The following is a 14,135-nucleotide window of genomic DNA, read 5'->3' as shown; positions in this document are numbered from 1 at the left end:
GGACATCTCCTCACTCTCGCGAGAGCTTTGAGGCTGAAGCGCGGAGGAACCTTTCGGGCGGCGCCATTTTCTTTTCCCTGCCGAGGTGGGACGGGCGGACCTGTGACCGGTGAGTTGAAGAGGAGCAGCGGGAAAGGGGTTACGGGACGGGCGGGCAGAGCGGAGGGACGGGGAAGCAGGTGGGCGGGGAGAAAGGGTTTCCCTCTAAACCGGCGGCAAGAGGAAGCGGGCGGGACACCGAGAAGCTGCCCAAGGTGCCTGGTAGGCATTGATAGAATTGGCGTGGAAGGAGGCAGGGGCTAGTTGCCATCCCATCCCGGGATGGGAGCACTTCAGACGTGTCAGATCTGCTGCTTTTTCTTCTTCTTGTTATTAGAGCTCCCAAGATTTTCCAGCCGAAGCCCAGGCGCAAAAGGCAAACGTGTAGCATTAAAGCAGAGGACGCACCTTGAGCAGCAGAGGCGTTGTTTTCCGCTGCTGGAACTGAACTCGGTTCATAGTCCTTTCACACGCTCCAAGTGAGCCTCCAGGGAAGTGGCGCCCAGGGAAGTGGGGATCCTCTGGTGCTCAAGGACGTCCAGGTTTGTCCATGGGGCCATCCCCCCCCCCCAATCATGCACACCTTGCTGATCAGCTGTTATCACTGGTGGCATCAGGCGATGGTCGAGGGAACAGGGTCAATACAGAAAGCAGGATTTCATTCCCCGTGAGTGGGTGGAGGTGGGGAGCCAGAGCAGCTCACATGCTTCTTCCAGCATGCAGTGCATAACTGTCAACCTTCCCTTTTTTTGGCAGGAAATTCCCTTATTCCAGCGCCATTTCCCGCTGCTATCCCAGATTGTTAGATATCCCGTAGACTGTCCCCAGGACAGGTGAGGCGGCTGAGCCCTTATTTTCGAGGCTGCTGATCCCTTATTTTCAAATCTGAAAGTTGACAGCTATGATGTAGTGTGTGTGAGGTGTTTCAAACAACGCGTTTGAGAAGCGATGTAGGGCAGCCTCCACACTTTCCTTACAGCAAGAAATGGGATCGTGGGGGTTGCCTTGCTTCTCAAAAGTGTTTGAATCAACCACATCTAAATTCCCAAGACTAGGAATTTCAGCAGCGTGAGAGGTTTGCAGCTATGTGAATTTATTTCAGAGTTTACTTTCTACAACGTGCAGGTGGTAGAGGGCTTCCCTAGCCTCCCTGTGAGATAACAGGGACAGGGCTTTATCGGTGGTGGTCCTACACTTTAGAACTACATCCCCAAGGTGCAGTCCCTCACTGCTGGTTGTCTTTAAAATAAATATTTCTTCTGGGGTTTTTTTTTGTCTGGTTTGCTGAATTGTGCTGTACAGTACTTGAAAAAAAAACTATTTAGATGCTGCTGCGTTTTTGTTAATTTATTTCATGCATTTAGAGTAATGTAAGCCACTTTGTGCCCTGAAAACGGGGTTAAGAATAGTTTAATTGACGAGAGCAATCAGTAACAAAGTGTGATCTTTGGTACTGGGAGAGACGGGTTTCAGCTGAGTGACTATTTTCATCTGTTAATACTTTTTGGGGGGTGGGGTGGGGATTATATTATACTCCTGTGTCTCTTCACATGAATCTGAGATCTCCTGGAGATTTCATGATATTTTTTTCTCACAAAATCTCCAGGAACTTGGACGGCCTGCAAGAGCCTCCTGGAGCCCAGGAAGCAAGGCGGAGAGCTTAAAATTAAGCTCTGTCTTGCTTCGCAGTCAAGATTGCTCATATGAAGGTGGTTCAAGTATCAGAGTTTTTGCATATGAGGTTCTACCCCAAGAATGTAATCCCTGCTCAGTGTACTACTGTGGGTTCGGCATAGCACAGTCGGTGGGGTTGGCATATCAGTGTGAAGGCTTTGTTTGAGCTCTTCTCTGATACTTAGTTTTTGATGTGGGACATTCAAATATGAGTCCCCAGCTGATGACGGGGGCTGCATACACACCATTTAAAGTCTACACACCCCTCACAGAATCTTCTGTCCAAATAATTTTTATTGGTTTCCATGTAAATACAAGAATATATAGCTACAGTAACTTGTCCTGTGGTACATTCTTATTAAGTTTTGTATGCAATACACAGCACAAGCAATATGTTTGTTTATGCATTATCAATTCAAGTCTCCGCTCCACAGAGATTCTTGTGTTGTTGTTGGAATAAAAGTACAGTATATTCTGTCCACCCCTCACAGAATCTTGAGGACCGTAGTTTACCCCTTATAGAGCTACAAGTGTCAAGATTTTATTTTATTTTATTTTTTTTGCAGGCAAGGAATAAGCTTTAAATGTATGGTATGTACCTAGCCTCAAATGGTACAACCCTTACTGGCTTATCAGTAGTAAGTGTTGCCTCACTTGGCTTTTCCATTAACTGAAGAGAATCAAAGGAAGGGAAGAGTGCCTTTGTGGGAATCAAAAGATGCACCAGTCTGTCCTCTACTTACACATTATCAAAAATCAAGAGAAAGACCCCTGCAGCCTCTGACACAAGGATGATTGCCAAAAATCCTATGAGATAGGTGTACACATTGATGTCTCAAGCTAGAAGTCAGCTTCTCTAATTCATCATAGCCATGGGTTCTAGCTGCTAACTGTAAATAATATTGACCTCTTGTATTTGATTGAAGAATATTCAAGTAATCAATGTTAACCTCCTTTGCTGTTAAAGGTATGTTTCTGACCATAGCACGGCTTCGAAACCGCATTCCTGGGAGTCAGTGGATTGGTAAACACAGACGGCCGAGGTTCGTTACAGAGATAATGAAACAGGGTATCATCAAGAGGCTGGAAAGGGAAGCTGAAAATGAATATTGGCTGAGCCGGGCATACATGACAAAAGACCAGGAGTATCGCCACAATGCAGAACGCAGACGTTTATGGCGGGAAAGAGCAATGGCTGCAGAAAAAGCTAAGTTTCCAGAGCATAAGTATGCTACAGAACATCTGGGTCACCTTAATGTGACCAAGAAATGGACAGAAGCTTGAAAAACTTAAGTTGGCGTTCAGCTGGACTGCTTGCAATTGCTGACAGTGGCAACCACCAGTTATGTAAGAAGGCCTGTAAATAAATGTATTACTCTTCAGCTCTCAGTCTCAGTGCTCATTCCAAGTTACAGGTGTTCTTTTTCTTCCAAACTTTGGTAATGCTATTCTGCCTAGAAAGGATCATCCTCTCTCCTCAAGTTGTGCTTGCAAAAGTTTCTCGTAATAATCTGATGTTCAATCCAGAGTAATGTCCAGTTATTCGTTCCTTCTAGGTGTTATTTTCCCAGTGTTAAATCCAGGCATCTCAGTTTCATTCCTTTCCCTTCCCATCCTAGAAGTCCAAAAGAGGTTCTCCAATTATTATTAAAAGTAAGAGTCGGCCTTAATCTTCTTCCAGCCCACCCTCACAACTTTACCACCAGATTTTAAAAGACAGTTCAAGTCCTTATTCTTTATTCATCATGAATTTCTTTACTGTATTCATATGACAATGTCCACAGTTGATCAGAAATTAAGTAGACATTAATTCGCACTCCCGCAAAAGTTCCTGTATCTTCCAGTTCCATTTCCTGTTGCCGTGGTCTTCAGTCCTTGCCATTTTTTCTTTCAATTTCCTGTATTTCCATTCTTTTTTTTTTCCAAAAGTATGGCAGGAAGCGTGATCACTTTGTCTTCTGAGATGATTCCAAGTTATACAGAGAGTCCTTCCATGAATTCCATCACCTTCCAGCATTACATCTGTTGCACTCCTTCCAGCATCAGCAATAAACCATCCTCGAGGGCTGACAAATTATCCTTGATAATTTTTTCCAGGAGCTGTGACTCTTCAGCAATCTGTGTAAAACCTTACTCCTGATGTAGCAAACCATCTCCAGTATTTTTCCCCAGGAATTCCACACCCACCTCCACTTTACTCAGTGATTTGCCCATTATCATTTTCTGCGTCTCCCATTTTTAATTGCTTTCTCTGTTGATCAAATAATTTTTGAAAACCTGCCACAGTTAATAGATTATTTCTTAACATACTTGCAATCTTGGGTGCTGCTAGAAGTACACATTCTTAGCATTCCATTCTCCCTACTGCGAGCGCAGCAGTAACCATTAATTTTCATTACTGTCAATGCAATCACTTGTGAAATGGAGGATCAAAGATATAACAGCACAAGAACATAGACACTTCTTAGAGATTCTCTTCTCTGTTATAAGCAGGCGTGTGTTATGAACAGCGGTATACTTTCCTCGAAACAAACTAGATACTTCCTGAAAAAACCAATTTTGCCGTCAGTCTTTCAACGACTTCTCTTCTTAAGCCAGCTTTAGGGTCGTATTTCAAATTGACATTTTTACTGACAAAGGAGTAGTTTCTTTAATTTCTTTAGTGATTTATAGTAGTTTCAGATATAACTAAAGAAAGGAGGTATGGTTACGTCTTTTCCTAGGAGATTGACCTCCAGAGATCTTTAGCAGTGCCTGGGCAATGTTGTCGTTTTCCCCACTCCTGGTCACTCAGCCGTCCAATAGGATTTCTCGATCCCACGTCAGCAAGCGATCCATCAAGAACATCCAGGAATTAATCCAAATGTTGTCTCTGTTCCGCAGAGACAAAAATGACACATAATCCTCCACCGTTAGTCACCACTTAATTACATCTTTGGGGAGCTCCCGATAGGTGACTAACCTGCGACGGCTCCTTCCCCGGAAGTGTATCTTGAGAGTGTTTCTTGATTTTAGCTTTGTCATGTTGTGTGTCCTCAGTGGTAGCATGCTTTCTAGCAGCAACCTGTCAGGGACAGAGGTAGGCAACAGTGATCCATGCTTTGGGCTGGGACACTTCCATTTCAAGTATAGTGTCAATGGGACCTGTGAAATGTATCCTGTCCTAATTTGTTAGCCTTTACTAGCTAACATTTTCAGGCAAAACGGAGCCAAGTGTGGGAACCCAAAATGGAGGTGAACTCTGGCAACATCTGCCCACTGTTATCTTCATTTAATTGGACTGACACATGAGAGATAGCCCCAACTAACTTTTAAAGCTCCTCTTCCCAAGTGATGTCCCTACGCATTTATACCCACACATAAAAGAGAATTGAAATTGTATCTTCATCACTTGCACCAATTAGAAATGCATTTCACAAGTTAGCTCATTTTTTCAACGTATTTATTTAGTTTCTTTTGCATTCAGTGTGTCATAATCCATTTTAATGTATCATCACTTTGGCAAAGAAGGGTTTAAAGATTATGCTTTTTCCCCTTAAAAGGAGCTATGCTTAAGATATTAATGGAAGTCTGCACTTTGATATATAAAATACTCAACATGATTTAAAATTATTGGTGAAAAATACACATGAAAATATTACAAGGTGCAGATAAAAACATGAAAATTTCAGGCAAAATGATTTGTATTCTTTTATATTTAATTTATTTATAAAAGTCCATTTAAAAAGTCACTTTAAAGTATTAATGGCAATGCTTTCTTTGTGCATAGGAATATTCCTATCTGCAACATAAAAAACAGATGCATTATTCACATTATATATCCTCTAAATAACCTCATACCAATTTAAATTTGAGTATTTGCAAGCTTACTTAGTTACAGTGGATATACCTTTATTTAAGTAAAATCCTTGCATACACCTTTGTCATAAATTCAGGACAATGTATTTGACATACCCACTGGTAAACACACAGGTTGTGGCAGCCCTAGACATAAACTAAGGATGTCACACTTTTGGCCTTGTAATTTACACACGAGGGCAGAAGAAATGAAGACACAGTGGAGAGATGTTCTCTGTTTTGCATTATGGTCTGCAATTCTAAACCATGTATTTATGTTTCATCTCTGCAGAAACCCATAGGACTTCCTGGTGAATGCATTTAGGAACGAAGGAAAAATCTGCATTCCTTAAACCACTTTATATAAAATTTTCCTGGTAGAATCCCAGAATTCTGGGACTACTTGCGAACTGCAACATAATGTAACTTGTACATCTGTTGGTGTTTACAATTTCTGGGTACCAAGAAAAAGGTTCTGATGCTGTCCTAACTTGACCCAAGTTATGAGTCAGTCATATCCCTGTTGGATGATCTTCTACAACTCAACTTCACTTAATGTTCTGTAAATGTGGACAGACACTTTCTACCATTTGCAAGATTCAAGTTAAGATCTGGAGAATACATATTGGATATTAAGACTGAGTTAAAGCATAAGTTTCCAACACAGATCCAAAAGATGTATTGCTAAGTAACCAGGAGCTAATGTCACATTGTGTATTAGGGTTGGCATCTTATTAAAAATAAAGATGATGTTTGGAACTTGATTGACTCTAGTAGTAGATACCAATTGTTAAGGCATTATTCTACCAGAAAAAAGAGTGGTTGGTAAATGAAAGAAGTGCTGCTGTTTTAAAAAACAACTTCACCCCAAATCTGTAACATAAAATTGAACTCATAAAAGTGGCCAGCAAGCAACGCCAGATTGTGCTAGAATCAGAACTCAGGGGAGCTTCTTGAAACAGGAATGTGTCTGCTAGGGAATGCAAACTGTATTTACTAGCATTAAAAATTACATTGATCCTTAAATGTGACCTGCTGATGCTAGGTCATTTACTAGCAAAATGCTTTCATAAGGCATTGGAATTAAAACTAAACCGTTTACAAACTATATTCTTTGGTATTATTTCTCAATACTGGTCAAGATAGTTTACACATTAAACAACGGATACCATGAAGAAGAGTCTTCTGGAACCTTTTCAAAGTGGTTTAAGGACTGCAAATCAATAAAGTATTAAATATTGACAATTATTACCCCAATAATGAAAAAAGGGAATGCATTAACAGCAACGTGTGTTGTTAATTCACGTTAAGTGCAGATGGGCCTTAATTCCTATGTACACTCTACAAAGAGAACCCTGTTACCCATTTTACGTACTCTACATATATGACATACTATAAGAAATGTGCTGCTATAGTTGACCTAACTGGTAAACGCAACCCATAAATTTATTGCCTGGCTCCCAAGATATACTTGATTCCATTCTATCCTTTCCTGAAGCTGTTGAGAGTCAAAGCACAGGTACTGTATGATGAATGGGACAAGCAAGGCAGAGCATGGCGCCTCTGCCCACTTGCGTCAACACTGAAGGGGCTGTCCATTTGCTACAGTGCCTAGCTAGTGCAAGAAGTTGTGGGACCATTCTGTGGGCTGGTTGGGACATAAGAAGACAAAAAAACAAACCTGCCTCTATTCATCCCCACCTGACCTGGAGAAGCTATATGCAAGGTGCTGTGCCACATAAAGCTTATTTCCCCCATGTGCTCTGAAGCACTGATGGCAACTGCTATTTCAGGACAGGAGTTGGGGTGAAATCCCACTACCTTGAGTATGGAGAGTGAGGTTAGCAGTTGCACAGAAAGCCCTGAGCTTGATTTATGCATTTTGCACAGGAAGTGTGTAGGATCCAGCTCTTGAGTTTGGGTTGGTCACAAAGACAGCACAAACCATTTTAGCTTTTCCTTCATTTTGTAAACTAAGCTGATCTAAGAAGATCCTAAACTATTTTACAAACTACAAAATTTATTTTCAATATAATTCCCCCCATCCAACTATCATCATGTTTCCTAAGATTTGCAAAGTGGATCCCGGTTTTTCCACTTGTATCATACATGGGATAATTTATATAAAAGGGGTTTGGGAAGAATTTAATATTTTTATGGAGCTAACGAACTATGAGCAGCTTGGACACAATTTATGATAGTGAATTAAAAGGTACACATCAAGGTAGAATGATGGGGAAGTCTAACACCATACAGTGAGCCAAGACGGAACTTCGTGGCTACAATGGTCTCCTCCTTAAAGAGTATCGGAAGCCAGAATTCTGCTTAAAGAGCTGGGCGGCTGGAGATGAGGATTCTTCTGAGTCAAGCATCGAGTACTTTGCTGCCCCTTGTGAACTGATAATAAAGATTAAGCCCCCACAGTAGTCTGTAGAATTATTTGCTCAGAAAAAGGTTTGTGTCTTAAAAGGATAGGCCTTGGATTCAGGGTCAGTGAGACTGTGGGAGGGAGAGATGCCAAAGCAGGGGTAACTAGAGAACAAACCCTCTTTCTCCCTTGGGTGCATTCTTCCACATCTTACTCAAGGAATTTTGCTAGTAAAAATCCCTGTGAAATCCAGTCCCATAAAGTACAGTACATACTTGTTTATTTTCTCTTTAAAAAGAAATGGATGATTTCTGGAGCTGGGCTGAAAGAAGATGGATAAATCAATTGGGATCTTTATGCTGGGATTATCAGTCAAAAAGATTTGAAAGTAATATTCAGGTAAACATCTCTGGGGGGGAAGGAAGGAGAGGAATTCACTTTACTAAATTATATTGTTGATATGGCTTAATAAGACAAATTCTAGAAATTAAACTATTGGCACTTTAAAGAAACAGAAAGTCGAGGAAACTTTATTCTCCCTAACTAATGTACCATGTTGCCAGTGGGCCCTTATTTCTGGAAAAAATAAAAAAATAATGCAATGGAAAAACCTTGCTTGTCTGATGTTGTATTGCAACAAAGCAAGCCTGTAGGAAGAGAACTTCAATATCAGAGAGGACTAAAAGGCCAGAGTCTTGGGTTGTCTGTTTAGCAACACCTACCAATACCACTGGTTATCTGATAATGGTAGTGGAGAAAGCAAAAATGCATCATGCTGCAAGTCCACCAGATAGTGCTTTGAGACACATAATCGTACTGTGCAGTTTCAATGGCTGTACTCTATGATTGTTTCACTCTTTCCTCCCCTGCCCCATCTTTCTTCCATAGACTTGCTATGGAAGAAACTCCCGTATGACACCGGCATGGCATTTCTCACACCAACTTTGCAGAATTAGTTTCCTCCACCGCGGTGCAGCCAAAATGCATAGTTTCTGCACTTCTAAGAGTCTTGCATACTCTCATATCCTTCCAGGGTATTTCAGGATTTGGCCCTTGTAGTGGCTTACGTCCATGTTGCAAAAATGCACATCAAGAATCTTAAGGCATCAAACTTTCTGCTATGCAACAGTGCTCATAAGCATCCACTGGATACCGTCAAGGATTTCGTTTTTTCATATCCTGCTAACATGCTGGCACTGTTCCATTGATATATCAGTGTCTTCCATACAAAATTAAGTAATATCCAAGCACAAATGTAGTGTAGAAACCTATACGGAAAACAAATTACATTAGTGTAATGCTGCATAAAGACAGAGATAGAAAAAAGACATGGCTACCTACTCCGTATTTCGATCTATGTCACTTCCTTGCATGACTTACTGCTTATGAAGGGCTTTCTCCAAAATGACTGAAGCCCAACTGGGGTCTCTGTGCTGCCACCTGCATTCCACTCATACAACTTCTATCAGCTTGGTCTTGGGATGCTGGCAACTGCACTGTAAACACATTTCTATCCAAACAGGAATTGGCTTCTACTCTGTGAAATCTGCCTGCTGCTTTAAATCTGCTTTGGAAATAGATTTACGGTACCTCAAATTAGCCTATAGAAAACTCATCTCCTAATCGCAGGCACAAGGGAACTGATCATGGCTACTCCACACTGAAGAAACACTGTTCTGATGCTTATCGCCACCATTTTCCAATGTATTCATTGCTGGAATTCTATAACTCAAAGCAGGTGCCAGGTCTTAGATCTGATGAGATTAAAGCCATGCTCAGCATGACTGACAGCAGATGTTGCATTCTGGACAGAGGAAAATCATTCAAACATATGTATCAAACCACAGATTGCAATATTTTAAAAAAGAAGGCTTTCAGAATGAAAAGAATCTTATTTCACACCCTTACAAGGTCACAATAAATCACTATTTCTGAGCGGAAGTTATCTTACCATCTTTTCCTCTCCACTGAGAGGGATGGACACTGAAGCCAAGATCAGCTCTCCAATGAAACTATAATATGCTTTTTTACACCTTTAAAAAATAAAGAAAACATAATGATAAAGGTATATATTTTAGAGACATTACATGATGGAAATTGGGGGGGGCAGCATTAAGCTAGTATCTGACCTCTTTATTTGTATTAATCTGTAAAAGACAAACTTGTCCATTTTTAAATTCAGTTACTCTCCAGTCTCTCTCTCTTTCTCTCGTTTAATCAGAATGTTGAAATTCTGTTCTATAACAAGTGATTATAATTAATCAGTTAACATTCAGTACCTGATTTAACATTTTCATCTTCTGAATTGGTTTCCACCCACTGGTTTTCACTGGCCAGCAATCGATTTTGGGACTCGCTTAGTGGCCTAACAGGAAATGGTTGACTGGGACCCGAGCTGAAAAGAAGAACTGCTATCAGAAGCTGGAGTTCATGCACCAAAGAACTTGAAATTCTTAAACACTATTCTGGAGACCAACACAATATGAATTAATATTGCTCAGTTCAGACATAACTTCATGAGCTTCAGGCTTGCCTGCTGTCCTCTCCCCTTCATGCATGATGGGAGGAAATTTAAGGCACCCATTCCTAGTAAGTAAGAAACTTTGCTAACCAGGAAAAGAGGCTTTAAATGTCCTCCCCTCAACTGTAAAGGGGAGGGTTGGATTGTTCAAGCCTATAAAAAGAAACAATAGTTTGTGGTTACATGATCTAAACTGGCACAATCTCTCTCAAGGGCTACTCTGAATGCCTGGCATACAACAGAAAGGATGCACAGGGAATTAATTGGTGAGAACAGTGAGCTTGTAAGAGATATAAGGCTGAAAGCTCCATATGGCAGGTCAGGACGAAGGCAGGAAAAAATGAGGCTTAGAAAGCTCAATTTTAAACGGACAAGGTGTCCATAACTAAGCTTGCACTATAAATATTGTCAAACATAAAGAACTTCCCATTAAAAAGAAATAAACTTTCCAGCTTAACTCACTTCAAAGTCAAACAGCATCAAAGGACGTTTAGAGTGGGGGAGTAAAAAAGGAGGCTAAGACCTGGTGAACAATGGGTCAAAAGCAGAGGCAGGGAAAAGATTAGACTACAAAGAGGACTGTTCACATTTGGCCACAGCTGTGGGTCTTCAATATGCATTTTTCCTTGCTTTGTAAAAATGATACACGTAAGATAAAAGGAAGCAAGACACAAGTAAAAGAAAAACCACACACCTTTTAGCAGGATCATTTTGGCTTGAGACAGTAAGCTGCTCTGGATCCATAATCACCAGGCGTGTTGGAAAGTTACAGCCATCCCCTAAACTGAACAATAAAATAGACATGACATCTAACTAGTGTGCTATTAAAAACTAACAATAATGGATACACTGGGTTTAAAATAGTTATATGAAGTGGCACATTTGAGTGACTCAGTAAACGTAGATAGTACATCACTCTGTTCAAACAATGGAATGTTCTGGTTGGTATAGCAGATGGTTAAGTAACTTTTAAGCACTGCAACCGCCACTACAAATAATGCAGGAAATGACTTATTTCAGAGCTGCAGATAATTTGCAGGTTTATTTATTTAGTATAAACACCATGGAAGCATATATGTACTTGTTCAACAAAGTTTGTCTCCAAAATCAAAAAAAGGCTTGTGCTCCACTGGAACAACACAAAACACCTATGTGAGCTTGACTGTATGAAATTTAAGACTTAAAAGAATGTGTATTATCAGTAAATTACGTGCAGTCTGTTTAACCTCAAGAGTTCACTGGAGTGTTTTTGAATGTCTCAGTTTGAACTGAAATCCCATTTTCTTGTGGTTTCTCTTAAATTTCTAAAACATGGGGCGTTAGCTATTACTGTAGAAATTGTACCTGGCTGCTGACCTCACAAAGCAAGGCAGTCTTTTTAAATACAAAGTTCTTACAAAGGTCTGAGCGACCTATATTCCTTGACAGTATGTTATTTCTGCATGTTCAAGGTTACAGCACAGCTGTTAGAGTGTGGAAGGCAACTAAAACAGACCCTTTAAAAAAGTGCTGTCCTCATGCCGGGAATACTAACAGTAGGACTTAGCAAAGATGCCACTTTTTAAAAAAGGACAGTTGTACAAATGATCTGCAAATATCCACAGATAAGAACTAACGACGACCAACTATTTTGACTCTGCTTTATTTTGTAAAGTCATAGAAATACTTTGATATGGTTCCATTTGTATTTAACTTGAACCATAAATGTATGAAGCCCAATCCTATTGAATATTACTTGGGGGGTATATCTTAATACTACTACTAATAATTTATTATTTATACCCCGCCCATCTGACTGGGTTTCCCCAGCCACTGGATGGCTACCAACAAAATATTAAAAACGCAACAAAATCGTGACAAATAAAGTTTGCTCCCAGGCAAGCATGCACAAGACTTACAAACAGTTAAGGAGAATAAAAGAGGGGCCTACTGCAAAGTTCTGAAAACGTTTGTCAACAACAGATGTTACAATGGAGAAAACAAAAATCACTGTCTAGAATACAGAGGGATTAAAAGTAAAAACTGGTATATAGTACAGTGGCACGGTCCTGAAGAAAAAGGTTTATACAGTCATACCTCGGGTTGAATGTGCTTCGAGTTGAGCGTGTTCGAGTTGCGCTCCGCGGCAACCCGGAAGTAACGGAGTGCGTTACTTCCGGGTTTTGCCACTCACGCATGCGCAGACGCTCAAAATGACATCACGCGTGGAAGCGGCAAAACGCGACCTGTGCACGCGCAGACGCGCCGTTGTGGCTTACGTTGCATTCAGGATGCGAACAGGGCTCCGGAACGGATCCCATTCGCATCCCAAGGTACCACTGTATATATAAATACGGAATATTTTAAATAATTTGTCTAAAATACCCAGTACAGAACAAGGACCTTACAATATAGAGGTTTGAACATGCAACTTCCAGGCTACATTATGCACAAAAATAATTTTAAAAATAATGCAGTTTAGGTCTTAGCAGACAATATATCATTTAGCTAGCACATAGGTATGTTCATTGTTCAGGAAATAGACAAGTTACAATTTTAGCAGTATTTAGGATTGCTAGCTTCACTAAATCACCAAACTCTAGATTTTACTCTAAAAACTTTTAAAAGTAGAAGAATAAAATTTAAATAAGAATACCTTGTAAAAATTGGTAGCAACCAGTACTTCTTCTCATCTCCAAAAACCTCTCTCAAGTTTTTACTGCATCCGAGAGAGAAGCCATTTTTGTCAGGTCCATTTCGAAACATAGGTGCCCTGAAAGCTTCTGCATCACACACAGAAAACAAAAGTAAACAAACGTGGGAAAGAGGACAGATCTCTTAAGAATATATGAAGAGCCCTGCTGGATCAAGCCAAATGCCCACCCAGCATCTTGTTTTCACAGTGCCCAGCCAGGACCTCAGCACAACAACACTCTCCCACTTGTGCTCCCTAGCAACTGGTATTCAGAGGCATAATTCCTCGGAGCCTGGAGGTAATATATGGCCATTAAGACTAGTAATCACTGACAGCCTTACCCTCCATGTATTTGTCTAACCCTTTAAAGCCATTAAGTAGCAAAATGCAAACTGTCTACAAAATTAGAGAGTTTTTGTTGTTGTTGTTTTCATTAAAAATGCATTCTTAAAAAATGAGCTAGAAAAACACGGACCAAATTCAACAAAAGCAGCGGCTGGAACAAATGTCGGAAGCAACTAATTAAACAGACATTTTCAGTAAAGATGTTCCACTTGGTATGGTTTAAACCAGCTCCTGGAAGTGAGAGCTGGACCATAAAGAAGGCTGATCGCCGAAGAATGGATGCTTTTGAATTATGGTGCTGGAGGAGACTCTTGAGAGTCCCATGGACTGCAAGAAGATCAAACCTATCCATTCTTAAGGAAATCAGCCCTGAGTGCTCACTTGAAGGACAGATCCTGAAGCTGAGGCTCCAATACTTTGGCCACCTCATGAGAAGAGAAGACTCCCTGGAAAAGACCTTGATGTTGGGAAAGATGGAGGGCACAAGGAGAAGGGGACGACAGAGGATGAGATGGTTGGACAGTGTTCTCGAAACTACCTACATGAGTTTGACTAAACTGCGGGAGGCAGTGGAAGACAGGAGTGCCTGGCATGCTCTGGTCCATGGGGTCACGAAGAGTCAGACACGACTAAACAACAACAACAACAAAAACCCAGCTCCTGTATCTAACAACAGC

General features: G+C 40.7%; 2 protein-coding genes across 5 annotated transcripts in view; one reads left to right on the top strand and one right to left on the bottom strand.

The window, feature by feature from the left end:
- Positions 1-3,095, top strand: MRPL57 (mitochondrial ribosomal protein L57). 3 transcript variants are annotated; one of them, XM_083609351.1, is made up of 3 exons: positions 1-109; positions 377-518; positions 2,681-3,095. In XM_083609351.1, exon 3 carries the CDS (start codon positions 2,683-2,685, stop codon positions 2,995-2,997), a length of 315 nt encoding a protein of 104 aa, XP_083465477.1. In that variant the 5' UTR covers positions 1-109; positions 377-518; positions 2,681-2,682; the 3' UTR covers positions 2,998-3,095. The 3 variants fall into 3 exon arrangements, with proteins under 3 accessions (XP_083465477.1, XP_083465478.1, XP_083465479.1); XM_083609352.1 differs by having other exon boundaries at positions 377-581; XM_083609353.1 differs by lacking the exon at positions 377-518 and having other exon boundaries at positions 12-109.
- A 2,298-nt stretch (positions 3,096-5,393) lies between these two features.
- ZDHHC20 (zDHHC palmitoyltransferase 20) overlaps positions 5,394-14,135 on the bottom strand; it is a 45,438-nt gene continuing 36,696 nt past the window's right edge. For both annotated transcript variants that reach the window (XM_083609235.1, XM_083609236.1), the window contains 5 exons: positions 13,075-13,201; positions 11,134-11,223; positions 10,198-10,313; positions 9,870-9,951; positions 5,394-9,186 (listed from right to left, as the gene is read on the bottom strand). In XM_083609235.1, the coding sequence (XP_083465361.1) occupies positions 9,914-9,951; positions 10,198-10,313; positions 11,134-11,223; positions 13,075-13,201 (371 nt within the window). In that variant the 3' untranslated portion in view covers positions 5,394-9,186; positions 9,870-9,913. The remainder of the gene's footprint in view (positions 9,187-9,869; positions 9,952-10,197; positions 10,314-11,133; positions 11,224-13,074; positions 13,202-14,135) is intronic.

This window comes from Podarcis filfolensis (assembly GCF_964270895.1).
Source record: "Podarcis filfolensis genome assembly, chromosome: 4".
Lineage (NCBI taxonomy): Eukaryota > Metazoa > Chordata > Lepidosauria > Squamata > Lacertidae > Podarcis > Podarcis filfolensis.
This window is presented reverse-complemented; position numbering and strand designations above follow the sequence as displayed.

Bases quoted from the DNA above. Each gene is read 5' to 3' on its own strand.
- MRPL57 (XM_083609351.1), top strand. From the start codon at position 2,683: ATGTTTCTGACCATAGCACGGCTTCGAAACCGCATTCCTGGGAGTCAG.